We start from the raw sequence: 16,992 nt of genomic DNA on the forward strand, positions 1-16,992 counted from the left end.
AAATGTTTGTCACCACGCACTGTTCATTTTATCCACACATCTCCATTAAGATATTAAAAGCCTAGAAGTGCTCTTAATTTTTGTAGCCTTAAAAATAGACCTTTATCCATGCAAGTATTACAAATTGATGAACAAATGTCTTCTAGCAAGGTTTATAAATTACAAAACTGAAGATTACTGCATATAACTGGAAAAAATTAAAAAAAATTTGAAAGCTACTCATTCAAAAGTTTGGAGTCAAGGAAAACCAGGACGTTTCTAGCAGTATCATAATTGCACAAGTGTTTTCTAACCATCAATTAGCCTTTTAAACGTGCCATTGGAACACAGCCCTCTGTACGCCTATAAAGGTATTCACTGTATCTCACATGCATTTCATGTTATTTAAATGGACAAAATATTTTGTTTTCTTTCATAAACCAGGACATTTGTAAGCGACCCCAAAGGTTTGAATGGTAGTGTATATTTTACCCTCTTACATTCTAGCAAGGGATCATCTGCAGCAATGGAATATCGCAGATTCAGACTTTTCACTCAATTTGAACGTGGCTGTAAAATTCCAACAGACTGTATACCATATAAATGAAAGTAAGTTTTTAGGGTCATTTAGGAATTTAGTTTAACTGCTAGTGTTGCTTCGTGTGGACTAACTGGAAGCGGAGATGCTGGTAATCTGACAGCAAATAACCATAAGCATTTCATTAACGGTTATTTTGTGTAATTATTAGATTAAGTACGGGCATTTGTAATTGCTATTTGCAAACAGTTGAAGTTCTGTAAATAATACTGTCTCAAAATCTCTGCTGCGGACCTCACTACAGAACATTAAAGTATAATTTATTTTATAAACGGTAGATTAAGTTCTCAAATGGGTGGATGATAAGTCTAATACAATCCATTTAAGGCGCTTTTCTTAATAGTTCCAGTCCCAGGTTCGGACAGTTTTGTCAATGCACTGTTTGTATGGCTGGTGGCTGTTTGAGATTAAACTCATAAAGCCCTGTGTATTTTCATATTTAATAGATCCAATTAAAACATTTGATTGCGTAAATATTTCAAGTCCTTTTCTGTAAAAGTCTACAGTTTAGTGTTCTCACTGGCAGTATCCTTGCCTCCCTCAAACAGGGGTAAAATAATAAACCTCGCTAAAACAGCATCATTAGTATTTGATCCTATGAAGTACAGTGTCTTTCCATTTGGGTAAAACTGCAAAATAGCCCTCTGACCCAGAAATACATTCAGTTCTTGTAAAGGCTGTGTAATAGTCCATCTACGCAAATGTTTTCGTGATTATAGCTTCTTGTTGCTGTTGGTGCAGCGTCCCAATACCGACTGCCGGTGCAGGAAGAGCAGGTCTGCTTACAAGCCGCAACTGTGGAATCGGAAAGAGTAATTAGATTATAAGAGTACACGCTATGGCACACTATTGTAAATAGATACTCTTTACTCAATGGCCAGCCTTGTCCATAGTCTGTTTATTGTAAATACATTCACTAACAATATTCAAACAGTTAGGCTGCTTTATAGCTGTACAGCACTTCTTTGTTGACAAGAGGATAAAGGCTTTTGAATTGAGTTATACTTAATACAAAATTTGATACTTCCAGGTATTGTATCAAAATAATGTAAATGTGCTAGAAAGAATATTTAAAACCATTACATAACTTACCTTACATCCCAATTGTTTTTCACACCTAGGTGCAACAAAAGTCCATGCACCCATGTTCTGTGGTTCTTCTTGGCTCCAAATAAAGTCTGTAACATAAGAGAATATATATATATATATAAAAGTACAAAGGGGTTAAAGAAGTTATCAGGGTTATTCCTCTATTAGCCTGGTGTAACCTATTTTATAACAAACAAAAGAAAACATGATTCTTGGTAAATTTCATTATACATCGTACATTGTGCCATAGAAAGGAAACATTTGTTTCTATGTGTGCCACTTGAATGTATAAGGAAATACTACAAATATATCTGAAGGTGTAACAGTGATTCAAGTCCAATGCTTCCAAGCCAATATGCCTGCACAAGGTGGTAAACCACTGAGCCTAGCGGAAGTGACACAGTTTATAAAGTGTATGTAATACGGACTTGTGTTACCCTTTCCCCAATCTGAAAGTACGCATGCAGTGTACTAGTAAACAGTGTCTTTTCTATTTCATAGATTATATGAATACAGAAGCGTAGTGAAATATGTCAGATTTCAAACGAAGCCGGTCAGATGGACTCACCTTTGGCATTTGGATATTTTGCCATTTCTTGCTGTAGTGCTTCTAAGGGGAACGGACAGAGTTCCTCTAGCCTTATTATAGCACATTTGTGTCCTTGCTCTCCGAGTGTCTCTTTCTGCTTGGCGAGAGCATAGTAATGTTTACCAGAACAAAGGATCACTTTGTTGACGCTGAAGAAGCAGAAAAGAGAATAGTAATTAAGAGCTAAAAATATTCAGCGGAAAGGTTGTAGAAAAAAACAAATGTTTTCACTTGGCGCTGACATATTGGTGATTTTTGTGGCTTTAGTGGGGAATACATGGAAACATTTTGGCTTTTCTCACCCCAGAATTATGCAAAAAGCCTATGATGAAGTGCAGAGTGGAAGGAGGAACACAGCAGGCACCGATGAGGTTGTATGATTGCAATCAATGCACATGGGACGATAATGCAAAGCCGTGTTAGTGTCTTTGGGCTTACATTGATAATATAAAGCAAATTATGTCACTGCATAAACACTGATCATTTACTTGTGCAAACTGAATTACCCCCCAAAAAAGCAAGATAGATGACTAATAATCCAATCCCAGTCTGCCATAGTTTAGTCTCATGGAAGGTGTAATATTTGGCTGAAAGAAGCAGGGAGTACCATAACTAACAATTCACTACCTTTTTGGATCTGCAGAGTAGTCTCCAAGGACAGGTCTGAATGTTTTTCCAGGTGCCATATCATCAAAGCTTGAAACAGCAGCCTGAAAAATATTCATGAATGTTAACCGACAACCTAGCACTTCTACTAGCGTTTTACAGCCATGTTCCAGAGTGTATTTAACTCATGCAAACAGTCACCCAGCAGCAGTAAATCAAGAATGGTAGGAAGGATTGTCTTCGTGTATTTATAATCCAAGGCACTAAACATACCGTGCTTAAACTTGGACCTGAACAGTGCTATATTGTAGAACTCTCTATGAAAAACACATATACGGAAACAATAAAACACAATCTTAAGTCTATTATGTCTAGAAATGCACACATATCAATAAAACGTTCTCAAGAAGCAAAGAACTGTAACTGTAGCGTTAGATCATGTATGCTGCTTTACCGGATATCTTAGCAGCATTTTCGGGGAAGCCACGATGAGGGGTTTTCTGAAATTCCGGATCATCTGTCTGCGCAGTAAATGGAAATATTGTGCTGGGGTAGTTGGATGCACTACAAACATATTAACACTGTCACCATCCACTCCTTCCTCTGCACTGTCACACATCTATACAAAAAGAAAGGGTAGTAGTATTTTGTTGTTATAACAACAATGCAAATAATTGAATGTTCATCAGTTTTTATACAATTACTGCCAGGGTCGTTTTCAGAGTAACAGCTTTCAGATATAACTGAAGGGTCAGAAGGCTGCCAGAAGTAATGTACTACAACTATAGTTCACTTAAAGTTTGAGTTGTAGAAAAGCAGGTTTTATAATAAAAAAAAGTATATGACGACAAGTTTGAACTGAGTGCAGTTGGTGCAGCTGTTGGAAAGTAAGGGAGTGGGTGAAAGAAGAGGGAGTAAAGGCATGGGAAATAGTTATAAAGGGGTAACAGGGGTCATTAGAAAAGGAAAAGGTAGTAAGACGTGTTAGAGAAAGGGTAAATGGTTATGGTGCAGACAGGAATTAAAGAGGTCATTAACTATTGAGATAATTAACTATTAACCTGCAGAAAGCGTTCAATCCTGCATGAAGAGTGCTCCGGGCCGGCGCCATCATAGCCATGGGGAAGCAGGATGACAATGCCGCTCTGTAACAGCCACTTGGCTTCACCTGATAGAGAAGAATAACATTTTTACCGAGGATTAAATGATGACATATTTTATAGTTCTGAATTTGATTTGCCTAACCAAAAAACACCCATATATACATATGCATTTAAATAAATAAACTAGCAGGGCGGTATGGCAACAGTATAGAAATTCTTCAATCAATTTGGTGGTGCATCAAGTAGCTACACACCTAGAAGTATTTGTATATTTATTTTAAAAAGTTGTTTTTGTCTAATCATTTAAAAACATAGAATGTTTTAGAATTCTCCTACCTCCAGAAATAAAAGTGTCAAATATGATCTGTGCACCGTTGAAGAAATCTCCAAACTGAGCCTCCCAAATAGGAAGTAACATGGGGCTTTCAATGCTCATTCCGTACTCAAAGCCCAGGACAGCTTCCTCCGATAAGGCGCTGTTGCTTACCTTTGGATCAGACATTAGTTTGGAAAGTTTATTGGAGGAAATCATCTAACAAAGGTAATTTGCACAACATTCATTCACTTACATATATTTTACTGCTGCTATCAAATAAAACGGCAAACCATGTAACCAAAATAGAGGACCAATGTATAACATATAGGACTCTTTACTTTACAGAGAGGGTTGTAGATGGAACAGCACCCCCACCAGAAGTAGTAGAGGCTAATACTGGCGAGGCAAGACTGTAAATTTGCTATAACCCTCAAAAAAGTTTTTTTTGCAACAGATCCATATTGACAGCACAGATTAACCTATTGGCCTATCCATTTTGAATCACTTTTCACTTCTTTCTGCATGCCCATGTGATAATGCAACCAAAAAATGAGGACTTTAAAAGGTATACATGTACCTCTAAGAAGCATTTCTGGTTTGGTGTAATGTGGTTCAGAGGGATATATGTATCATAAGTCTCTTGGCAAACCACCATGGCATGCCGCTGACTGAAAGTTCCACGCCCTACATCTTGTCCACTTATCCGAACATTAAAACCTAAAAAACAAATGAGAAAACAAATAAGATTAACTCATCAACTATAAGATGATGAAACATAGAACAAAAATGCAAACATTTAAATTTATAAATACAAGACTTTCCCAGGCAGCCTACTTTGATTTGTTTTATATGCTCATATGAATGGACATCATAAGTGCGGGATTGCAAGTAAAATGCAATACAATACCAGAGAAAAATGTACCATGTAACCCACCTTGGCAAAGTAACGAGCCAAAAGCCAGAGCTTCTGCCGTGCCCCAGTCTAACTTTACTCCTTCCTGCAGCTTTTGGATTCTAGACTGAAACGAAGAAAACATTAATTTAGGCATGTTTCACCAGTGACACATACATTATAAAAACTGGTTTCTGTTTTTAACCCCTTCTTTACTGAGGGTATACTGGGCCCCCCAAAAAAGAGACTTTTTCAGCATCTCTACACTATGTTGCCCTAAAAATGATTCTTCTTTTCAATTTATTTTGAGCACCAACACAAATTATATATTGTTCTTTTAAGGACAGGTAGTGCTTTCTTTTGATACAATTTTTAGATATATATAATAAAACAGTTAGTATAAATAAATCTATCAAAATAATAAAAATATGAAAAAAAATTCTAATAATTTTACTAAGAAAAAGGTTTCCAAACCAGCACAGTTGACCAAAATACCACAAAATATATGAATGTATGTGTCATGAATTATTTTTTTGTTTGTTTGTTTCAACAAAATGGAACATGCCTATCCCCTTTCCAAATTAGAATGTTTAAATTTTCAGCCCATTTCTTAAATACATTTTTTTTTTTTAAAAGAAAAATGTCAGTGTAGGGTATATTTTCCTATGTTTATTTGTGGCTGTGCCATAAAATCTAATCCCCTACATGACAGCAGGGATCAGTTTTTTCAATGTGCCAGTCAGCTGATCTAACTATACTATAATTGCAGAACACCATTCTTTGACACTTCAAGCTGAAAAGCTTGTAGTTATGCTATATTAATTTCTTGAGTTTAAAACGGTTGCTTCCTAGCTTATCACCTCAATCTCCTAAACAGATTTGAGGCAGCGGATATCAAAATGAATAGCGGTTAGATAGGCTCCACATTTTTAAAGGGTTAATTAAACTGTGTTTTTATATTATTTTATAGTGTATCTCCATAAAGGGGATACGAAATGTGATAGGAATATCACAATTTTAGTAATTACCAATTTGTGCTCAGGGCTCAGCAGGCCTTTAAATATACTGTAATAAAGGCTTGTAGGGATTTCAATGTTAAGTGTAAATTCCTACCTGCGCATGCATTTTAAGAAGATGGCTGTGCATTTGAATCTCTTCAGGAACTTCTACAGACTTTGCACCGATGTATTTCAGGAGGTTGGCAGGAACACCCGTGTCCCACACAGTGATCCGAGCCGAAGGCTCAATCATTTCACTCCAGTGAGCCTGCAGATTCGTTGGTGGGGGACTGTATAATGTCATATTCGCAAGGTGGTCATTTAATTTGGAATAGTAGGTGGTCTTTATACTAGATACTTCTTCTTCTGTCATCAGACTTTCTGATATAAGTCGATCAGCATAGACATCTGGAATACTTTTACGAGCCCTGATTAAAAAGAAAAGAAAATGGTGAACTCTGAGCGCATGTTTGAAATATACATGAACTGGCTATGATTTAAGCAGGCTCCAAATAAATTAAAGCAAAGATAGAAATTGACAAGCACATTTTTATTTATGAAATGAAAATGCCCTTAACTCCCCTTGCCATACGTGGGGTTACTTTTTGCCGACACCAGTACCCTACCAAGTCCTACCGAGCCTCTGTGTTTAATCTACAAGAAAGGATGCCCTCGGAGTGTCAGCCCGTTTAGCTTTCCATATACTTAATAAGCTACAAAATGACTGACATTTTTATTACTATTAAAAAAACCAAAATTGCTCACCGAATAATTTTGTACATGCCGGGATTCGTGAAGAATGGCTCATCAAGCTCATTATGTCCCCACTGACGATAACACAGAAGGTCTACAATCACATCCTTTCTAAACCGCCGCTGATATTCCACTGCTAGTCTCGTGGCACGGACAACTTCTTCTGGGTCATCTCCGTTAACATGAATGACTGCACAACTAACAATTTTACCTGGAAGCCAGCAGAATACAGCACTCAGTACTATTATATGAATTACTGCACCATCTACTCACACTTGCATTTACACAACAACAAAACAATGCTCCTGTGGGCTTTCCTTTGTCCAATGTCTCATCTATTATGTAACATGAAAATCACATTTTGATTTTCTCCACTTAATACACTGTAACTGCATGGGTCCCTTCTTGAGCTCTTGCAATCCTTACGCTAGAATTTTCCATGTCGATGCCCATAACAGTAACAAAATTGTATTATGGTAGCGATAAGCAAAATTAACAGTATCCCATCTAGCAGAATGCAATGTTACAAATATGCCCTATTAACTACATAATGCCTGTAAAGCTTTTAAATACAATAGGTGAGATAGCCAATAACCTGAATAGAGCCCAGATACCACCGCATTTTATGTCCAATGTGCACCAACCATAATTCATAATCATATTTGTTCACACAACATTGTAATATTAACACTTACCAACATCACTACTATATAAAGAGGACCTTCCACGATCAGACGGGGTAGTATATCCTAGTTGATTGTTAACAATAAGGTGAATGCTGCCACCAATGCGGTAATGTGGCAAATTAGCAAGAGTAAATGTTTCGGGAACTATTCCCTGACCAGAAAACGAAGCATCACCATGTACCTGTAGAAGATGAAAAAATAGGTAAAAGCATGTTACCTAACCACGGTCATATGGAGAGAGAGAGCTTAATCGAAGGTTCACTATAAAACCACTGATGCACGCTCACACAAACCTGTGCCAAAGGTACATTTTTATTTAGCAAGCTCAAATAAATTATTGATAAGAAAGTAAATACCATATGAAGCTAAATGTAATGATGTGTTAGAATACTTCTGCTTGGGAAGAGTTTATTCCCTAAATTATGGGTTTGTAGTTATGCTGAACGTGACAGCCTCACTATGTATCATGAAGGACAATCCCAAAATCAGTTTTTCATGCTGGAAAGGGGCAACTATACTGTACATTTGATAGCAATCTGCTATGGAGTATTTTAGTGATGCCAGTATAAATAACTGATCATGTCAAATCTTAACTTCTGACTTTGACATACTGCCTGTGTTATAATATATTATATCTAGTATTCTGTGCTAACTCAAAAAAAGGTGACACAAATACAGACCCTAATATTCAAAGTGGCCTATATTTGTTATTCCATACGAATATTTTCTCTTCACAAAAATTTCAGATCTTAATATAATATAATATAATATATATATATATAAGTAAATCATTGTAGTTTGTTGCTTTTGTTTAGTTTAACGCCAGAGCATACCTGAAGACATACAACTTTGTCCCCTGGCTGTGCTGAAATGTCATTAGAGTAATCTCCATCGGACAGGGATTGCTGTCTGGCTCGAGCTTTGCCAACGGCTACAGGATTGATTGCCTCCAAGTGTGAGGGGTTGGGTAACATAGTCACATGCAGAGGCCTATGGGAACCAAAGTCCAAGTCCACGGAAGAGGTCAAGTGGGAAAGAACATCACCAATTGCTGGGGAGTTCTCAGGGAATTCACTTAATCCTCGCATTTTACGAAACATAAGCTGAAAGATAAAGCAAATACAACAATTACAGACACATACTGTGTACTGTGGCCCATCAAACCTCATTTTTTAATGATTAAGTATGAATGTTATGCCTTTTACTTTGGTGAGCCCTTTCTCTTATCCCCTTTCTTCCTTTCTTTTGTGGTTGTAATATATATATATATATATTATATATGACACATATACATACACACATTTGCCATTTCTGGGGCCTTACATACATGTTGATACAAAACCATTAAAAAAATGAAAGTGATCATGCTAAATTAGCCAGCTTTAGATACAATAAGCATCTCCCACAGAAAATAAAAAACACAACATACAGTTTATTTAGCAGCTTGGGTCAAACTACCTGGTTAGGTTAACCCGGCAAGCCACCAAACCAGGCTGCGTCTACTTCATTTTTTATGTGAAACAGGTCACAATATTCGGCTACAGCCAACAGGTAGCACTGCAACTCTGCACTTGCGTTGATGGGAAAACAGCAGCTCTTGTAGAACTACAACCCCCATGATGCTTAGCAGCTGGCTATCTACCCTTACTGTATGTACCAACGTGAAACCTTTTTCTACCCTTGGGAAACACAACCGGCAAAGCTCACATAGCCAACCGTTCTCTGTACCTCAGGAGGAAACTGAAGGAGCCCGGTAAGGAGGTTAAGCCTCCCCCTGTGAGGCATTCCTATAACCACATCGGTTACACCACTGAACGAACATATCTTCATCAGCTCATGGAAGAAACCCATCATGCTTTCTGCTCCTTCTCCGCCATACCGTTTCACCGTGGAAAACTTTGTAGCCAGAAAGCGGTCAAATTCCTGTGCAAGGAAAAAAAAGAATAAAGGAAATACAGAAATGAAACAATGTTTTTAAATGTTTTACATTAAATAAATACCAGCAAAAAATATACTGTTGCATAATACTGTATGCAACAACAAATATATAATTGCTTCAACTTTGGATCTGAGATCTCATTATATTGCATTATTCCTTGGGGCATTTCTGGCACTATTGTAATTATTGGTGGAATAGGCACTCACGTTGTACAATTCCCACACTTAAATTTATTTTGTTGGCAAAATAGCGGCATGGGACTAGTTGTATCTGCAACATTACAAATACTGATTATGTATAAAATATATTGTTTCTATTGTGCTTACTGGCACATAAAACAAACTTTCAACTGGGGTATTTTAGAAATGCAGCTAAGAAAGCAAAAGAAAGTAGAAACTGCTTTTTAGTAAGACAAATATATATTTTCGATGGAAAGTGACAGCGAAGAAAAAAAAGAACAGAAACCAAGGGAAGGCTTCTATAAAATACTTTCCACACATTACAGTAGAATCACTGTAGTGCTCCATAATACATACGCTTTACCTGACACTCCAGCATGAGCTTAGAAAATTGTTTCTTCTCTTCTGTAGAAAAGATCTCTTTTTTGAGTTCCTCAAATCTTCTAGAAAACCAGTCGCGCTCTTCAAAATTCTGCAACTGGCTTGTTTCGATGGATATTTGACCACAATATGTATGATCCAAGTATGCCAGGACATCTTCAAGGGTTGCCTCATCTTTCCCAATGTTAAGTAACCCTGTTTAGAAAGGTACAACGGTTTAGGTACAGAGAACATTTCACTTTATGGTATTTGGACCACTATAGTACATCAGTGATATTTTATCATTATCATCATCATCATCTTATTTTTATATAGCGCCAACAATTTACGCAGCGCTTAAAACAATACATATATTCAAGGGGTATAACAAGATGAGAATTGACAGACTAAGACAAACCGATACATTAGGTGGAGCGCTGCTTTCATCATTATTATACACCACTTATGCATAGATCACAAAACCTAAATTATAGCAAGGATATATTAAACATCAGCACTTTTCAGTAAACTAACAGTGAGACAGACAACCACAGTATCAGGCAGGAGCTGGACCAGAAGCTGGCCAGGTACCGTAGCCATAGCCGTATGCTTTCAGATTGATCCAATGACCCAGTAACTGAAGCCAGTTCAAGTTGCCAGGTTATACAAATGCTTCTCAAGCCAGTTCAAGTTACTACGTTATACAAATGCTTCTTCTGTTCTTGCCATACCACACGTCAGGCCGCTGACCAGTTTGTTCAGCATGACAAGAAACCTAGAGCCACGCTGATAACAGACCAACGTTGCGGATGTATACTTTTAAAGAACAATTCATGGCTAATTGTCACTCTCTGCCCTGCATGAGCAATGGAGTGCATCGAGTACTGGATCTTTTCTTTATGTGCAGTTATAAAAGCCCATGTAGCTGCTGGTTCCTATGTAATTCTGACCTTAACCAGTACAAGCTATACATATTCAGGTTATTTAACCTTTCCTGATAATTTCTATCCTGCAAGCCACTTACCATTTTTGTAGCTCTCCTCTGAACTAATTTGTGACTAATTTCAGAGAATGTTCGGAATTCACAATTTGTGAACAATTTATACAAATCCTAATAATTATCATTAACACAAAAATATCACTATCGTCTTACCTGTTGTATTAAATGGCCCATGGAGTGTTTCACTTAACATTTGTATTTCAGGCACCATGTCCATTACTGCTTGACCAGTAAATAATGGGTTAATTTTGGCTGCTTTGTGGCCGTGTTCCCGGTAAGCTGTAACAAGTCGTGCCAGGCCATGATCCACTGTCAAAATAGAGAAAGAAATATGAAAATAACATAACTAGTAAAGTTCCAAGGATACTATACCTATCAGAAATGCTAAGGTGGTTCTTCCTATGGGGGTTTCACACACACACACACATATATATACATATATATACATATATATATATATATATATATATATATATATATATATATATATATTGTGCTAGTCACTGCAGAGTTTGGTTATGAAGCAGGGGGCATGGTGGAAATGCGAACAGTATATTCGGATTTCTGGGCCATAGAAGATATATGCCACTGGTGACTGAACTCCTGGAACTCTTAATTGCAGAATGGTCACTGAATCAGCAGAAACTGTTTGTCATGTCACCTCTTCACATACAGAATGTAGAAGTCTGATATGCAGCTATTGGGAAAGACGCTACATCACATGATTAATGCATTAGCGAATAAGGGCCAGTAACATATAATAGAGCTGTGCATATTAAATATACATGGAGTATAACATTATTATATGCCAGGTTATTTTTCTCAATCTCTGCTTTTTTTGTAACCAAAAGAGTAAAAGTGACATGCTAAAGCACACCTCTATCCATTAAAGTATGTGAAGATAATTTCTCCAACAGGGAAAGTAGAGAAAAACAGGTCAATGATCAAAGGACTAAAGTGTAGCATCAGCACATTCCTGGTAAACACCACCGAGACTTAAAGGGGCAGTCATGACCAGCCTTTTTTGGAGACACCACAGCGTAACAAGTTTGGTTCCTGGATCTCCATTTCAGTGAAACCGGAGGAGCGTTTTAGTGAAAACTTCCATTCACTTACTAGTCAGCTGTCAGTCTGGAAAGCTATGCACTTGTGTTCACTGGGCTGTCAACTGCACTCTCCCCTAGTTGCTGGATTCATGAAACTGTGAACCATACATGCCATAGGCACACTAGACTAACATGCTAACATGCCAGATAATGGAAAGAGGAGTGGATTCACACAGAAACAGTTCTGCGGGGCACAGACCCTTTGTGTAGTCCAATTTAATTACTCTACAAACTGTCCTTGTAAAAAAAAAAAAACATTTTTGAGTCAGGGGTAGCAGCAGGAGGCCTTGTGGTGGACAAACCATAGAGTACCCCTGATACACCAAAAACTTCCAGATGCCTCATCATGGACAATGGTATTATTAGTATATATATATATATATATATATATATATATATATATATATATATATATATAAATATATATAGCGCCATCAAATTCCATAGTGCTGTACAATGGGTAGACAGGACATAACAAGTAGCATGTAATATAACAAATTGACTAACAGAGACAACAGGTGAGGAGGGCCCTGCTCAAACGATCTTACAATCTAGAGTTGACAAAGATACTTGTTGCTGTTAAAAACTTTAATACCAGCTTAAAAAATATATATTTTTGTTTTTAATGAATAATGTACAATATGTGTATTCATGAAATCCAAATAACAAAGTATATGTGCTAAACCAAAGGAAGGAGTGCAGTTCTACAGAATATAACAAGTTTGCTAGACTAGAGTTTGATACAGCCCCTTAATGGGGTGCTGAAATTGTGCAATAGACATATCTTGAGGAATACTTACTTAAGGCTTACTGAAGGCTGGTCAACACTCAGGGACGACCTTACCACCTAGAGGACCTAAGAGGCTGTCTACGCTACCAAGTTGCCAGCAGCAGGTTCTCCCATATGTAAGTAAGCAAATGCATGTAGGGAGTGGAGTCTTAGACACAACTCACATTGGGCTCTAGAAACTCGAAGGCTGCTACTAACATTCTAATAAAAGACTGACGCTTTTCACAAGACGCAGTAGATTCATAAAGAACTGTACCCATTTGGCAGTCAGAGCCTTCTGTCACTCCTTAACCCTCGATATCTCTCTTCTCCAAAAGCTTAGCATGTTCAGTATGACTGTATCACAGTGTTCTATGGCCCCTTAACAAATAAGTCCCAATAATTTGAATATAAATGGATTAAAATGCTTTATAAATTAATTTGTGTATATTAAATACAAAATTCTTCTTCTAAACACCTTACGCAATGACCTATACAGCTATCCGTAGGCCACAAAGTCACATTAAAGAGCCTTGTTAAAGCAAAGTGTTCCTCTTTGGCTATTTGGGGTATTTTGAGGTCACCACATCTGCGCCAGTTAGATGATAGAGAAGTGATTCACCAACAGTGCCATTATCAAAGTAAATAAATAGAATACCTGGATATAAGGGGTTTTTAGATCTAACATGCATTCCCGAGTTTATAACATTCTATACTACTGCCTATATAGTCCCCACCACATTTTTCACAAGACATGCTCCCATATTCCTAGTACTGAGCACAATCTGGGAAGGCCCTGGTGACCACTGATGGTCCATAAACCATAGACGTTTACAGGAGAATCATAGAGATGGTGAAGTCAGGAGACATTTGCCCCACGCTAGGAGCTGCCTGTCACTGTGCAGTGACAGACCCGCACACACCTGCCGTGCTAGCAGCTGGCTCGTACACCTGATCATTCCCCCGAAGCTCGCTGGCACCGCCGCTCTTTTTCGGTCTGTAGCCATAGACCCCTCGCTCGGTGCGGTAGAACCTACGCAGAGCTGGCCTCCACAACGTGGCACCCCTCGCCGAGACACTAAGCCAGGCCGACATGATCAGACTACTACTGTTACCCGGCACGCAAGCAACCAAAGGGTTAACTACCCCTACATAGACGTTTGCGCCACCGGAACACCCACAACGTGATGAACTTTCAAAGACCAACCCCTCCCCGCTGCGGATTGGTAGGTTCTGGGGGCGCGGTGCTAGGTAATGACAGGATTCCACCATCTGTTCTAATAGGGAGGAGTCAGGGCGAATTGTTGACATGTGAGCTGCCGTTTTTCATGTATCCACTGCAGGCACTTCTGATAGTAATAAAGTCAGGCAGCGTAAAAGTGGATCTCGGTGCTGAATAATACTGCTAATCCCTGTAGCGTACGCTGAGCGGGCGAATACCCGTAGCCGCCCAATGATTATTTCAGGTTGCTTTGGTCTCTTCGCCCTTTGACCGGCGGCTTACTTCTAGAAGACAACCTCGCGGTTGTGCAAACAATTCTCTTCACTGTCCTGCCGCTGATCTAGAAGTGCAGACACCGCACATGGCCTCTTAATCTGCACCTTAGTGCTGCTTTTAAAACTAAATCAACATCACCACGTGTGTAAGACGAAGCCAAGACACATTACATGCAGATAGGCCAGGAATTTTATTGCTATATATCCCTTTACATTATATCATTCATATTGTATATATTCATTTCCATGCCCAGTTCCCGTTATAAAATCTGTAATGTTTTGTGTAAATGTGTGTGTAAATAAAGTTTTTTTTTTTTTTTTTCCTCCTCCATTGTGATGTCATAACAGAAGATGCACAGGTCTCCACACAGGAGCGAAGCCGTCACTCTGGAGCATCTACAGCAGCAAAGAAGTCTGAAGAAACGTCAAAACTGCTGGCCGCCTGACAAAGTGATCTGCGGAGTGTCGGCTCTCCGGCAAAGAGATTCGCAGAGTGTCGGGGTCCCAGCAGAGGTCTGAAGATTGTAACCCGCAGAGCGACGTTTATGATCAATTATTTGTATTTTATTTTGAATTTCATTTTTCCCCATCCACCAGATAGAATTAGCCTCTTAATGCCCAGAGGGAAGGGCAATTCTTCCAGCCATGGCTTCTCTAAAGGTTTCCTCCAACGCTGGGGTTTTTCCTTTCCTGCGGGCTGGAGAATGACTCTTTGTGAGTCCAGAGGTGGCCCCCTCTCGACCTGCTTTATGGTCGATTATGTAGAAAAAAATTGATATATAATAAACTTTTATTATTCTCATAATCGTTGTCTGTGAATTTTTCTTCCAAATAGTAAAACAGCTTATTTGCTTTCTACTGTCATCCTCCAACGGAGGAGAAACAAATTAATTTTACCTTTGAAGGGTCTTCTGTAAGCAGCATTTTGTGGGGATCACATTATTCACACATTACCATCTGCACAGGGCAGAGATACTTCAGTTATTAACGTCTCATAGTGAAGTGATAGAGCAGCAAATAAAAGAGAAGATACATTTTACATGGCAACAATTAATGGTTTAAATACCCTCACTGTATAAGTCTACACTCTAGCTTGGAGGCATCTCCTCCTTTGCACAGATACATCACAGACACCTTGTCTTTTTTTAATAAAGAAACAACAAATTTATAAAGAAATTATATATTTGTTTATTCATAGCTCTTGTTTTTTATAAAATGATGTCAACAAATATTTTCCAAATACATACATTAATGTTTAAGTCGCACTTTACCGTTTGATGGGGAACTGCCATATCTGCGATGAGACTAGGATTAATTCCAGCATTTAATAAAACATCATACATTATTATATGTGACTTGCGAACGGAGCCGCGAGGGCAGAATGCGTTGGGAGCAGCTGCTTTCCAGTCAAATGTGACTCCAAGGACAGGCGACCAAAGCTGCATCCTTCATGTTTATTAATAAACGGAAATAACGGTAATCCAACAGTTATAGGAGCCAACAGCCACTTGGGATTTTCATTTTAAAGGGGAACTCCTCTTTTTTTGAGTGGTATCACATCGAAATTACATGTTCAAAATATTGCGCCACCCGCTTTCTAAAATGTTTTGTTTTTATTAATATATATTTTGCTGTTTTTTTAAAACCAGTTGTGGTTTTGCCCCATAATATACAAATGGTTAATATGCAGCTGCCTGAAGGCATTATGAATTCTTGCTCCGTTATCTGATCCCAATCTAATCTACTATACAACACTGGGAGTTATTACTGTATACAGCGCTGGGCGTTATATCACTATATATAACGCTAAGGGTTATATTACTGTATACAGCGCTGGAAGGTTATTACTGTATACAGTGCTAGGGGTTATGTTACTGTATACAGCGCTGGGGGGTTATATTACTGTATACAGCGCTGGGCGTTATATTACTGTATACAGTGCTGGGGGGTAAATCACTGTATACAGCGCCGGGCGGTAAATTACTGTATACAGCGCTAGTGGTTATATTACTGTATACATTGTTTGGCACTATATTACTGTATACAGCGCTGGGCGTTATATTACTGTATTCAGAGAGGGAGAGGGAGATAGTGTTAATTTAGGGGCAGTTAATTTAATGATGAGGACTGAGGGTTAATTTAATTTAATAAAGTTAACTTAAGGTGCAGTTAGAGGTAAAGGGGGGCAAACTAAGGGGAATCTAAATCCCTGGGGGCAGTGAAGATTAATCCTGTATTTATTTATAAAAGTATTGTGTCAGTGAGATTATTTGAATCATTCTCTGAATGATTCTCTTCACGACTCTCTGCCATCACCAGAGTAGGCAGGCAGGAGGATTCATTGACTCTAATGAAAAGCTCCGGGCCTATCGTCAGTGTGACTGCAGGGAGGGACTGGGAAATAGTAACTCCTATGAGTGGCACTGAGTGATCCGAAGAATCGGATCATGAATCGGATCATTTCAATGAACGACTCGAAATGATCCGATTCACTCTACTGATCCGAACTTCCCATCACTATTACTAATGACGG

At 38.3% G+C, this 16,992-nt stretch overlaps 1 protein-coding gene and 1 long non-coding RNA gene across 3 annotated transcripts; one reads left to right on the forward strand and one right to left on the reverse strand.

The window, feature by feature from the left end:
• Nucleotides 1-708: 708 nt before the first annotated feature.
• DHTKD1 (dehydrogenase E1 and transketolase domain containing 1) lies at nucleotides 709-14,273 on the reverse strand. 2 transcript variants are annotated; one of them, XM_053463262.1, is made up of 17 exons: nucleotides 13,886-14,273; nucleotides 11,241-11,396; nucleotides 10,092-10,303; nucleotides 9,338-9,532; nucleotides 8,443-8,712; nucleotides 7,619-7,790; nucleotides 6,936-7,134; nucleotides 6,286-6,598; nucleotides 5,215-5,299; nucleotides 4,858-4,997; nucleotides 4,301-4,451; nucleotides 3,923-4,029; nucleotides 3,316-3,480; nucleotides 2,883-2,965; nucleotides 2,235-2,404; nucleotides 1,670-1,755; nucleotides 709-1,372 (listed from the first exon to the last, which is right to left on the reverse strand). In XM_053463262.1, exons 1-17 carry the CDS (start codon nucleotides 14,271-14,273, stop codon nucleotides 1,271-1,273), a joined length of 2,994 nt encoding a protein of 997 aa, XP_053319237.1. In that variant the 3' UTR covers nucleotides 709-1,270. The 2 variants fall into 2 exon arrangements, with proteins under 2 accessions (XP_053319237.1, XP_053319238.1); XM_053463263.1 differs by lacking the exon at nucleotides 13,886-14,273 and adding an exon at nucleotides 12,994-13,122.
• On the forward strand, nucleotides 14,247-15,264 carry LOC128491095 (uncharacterized). Its single transcript, XR_008354005.1, has 2 exons — nucleotides 14,247-14,351; nucleotides 14,808-15,264. It is a non-coding gene; the product is annotated as an uncharacterized LOC128491095 (long non-coding RNA).
• Nucleotides 15,265-16,992: the final 1,728 nt, after the last annotated feature.

This window comes from Spea bombifrons, chromosome 4 (genome assembly GCF_027358695.1).
Source record: "Spea bombifrons isolate aSpeBom1 chromosome 4, aSpeBom1.2.pri, whole genome shotgun sequence".
Lineage (NCBI taxonomy): Eukaryota > Metazoa > Chordata > Amphibia > Anura > Pelobatidae > Spea > Spea bombifrons.

What these genes read in the sequence shown, in the direction of transcription:
- DHTKD1 (XM_053463262.1), bottom strand. Translation starts at nt 14,273, where the DNA reads ATGTCAACAATTCGCCCTGACTCCTCCCTATTAGAACAGATGGTGGAA. An exon ending in TGGGCCATTTAATACAACAG is followed by an intron (nt 10,304 to 11,240) that starts GTAAGACGATAG and finishes CTTTCTAAACAG; the next exon opens with GGTTACTTAACATTGGGAAA. An exon ending in ACCAGAAATGCTTCTTAGAG is followed by an intron (nt 4,452 to 4,857) that starts GTACATGTATAC and finishes TCTGATCCAAAG; the next exon opens with GTAAGCAACAGCGCCTTATC.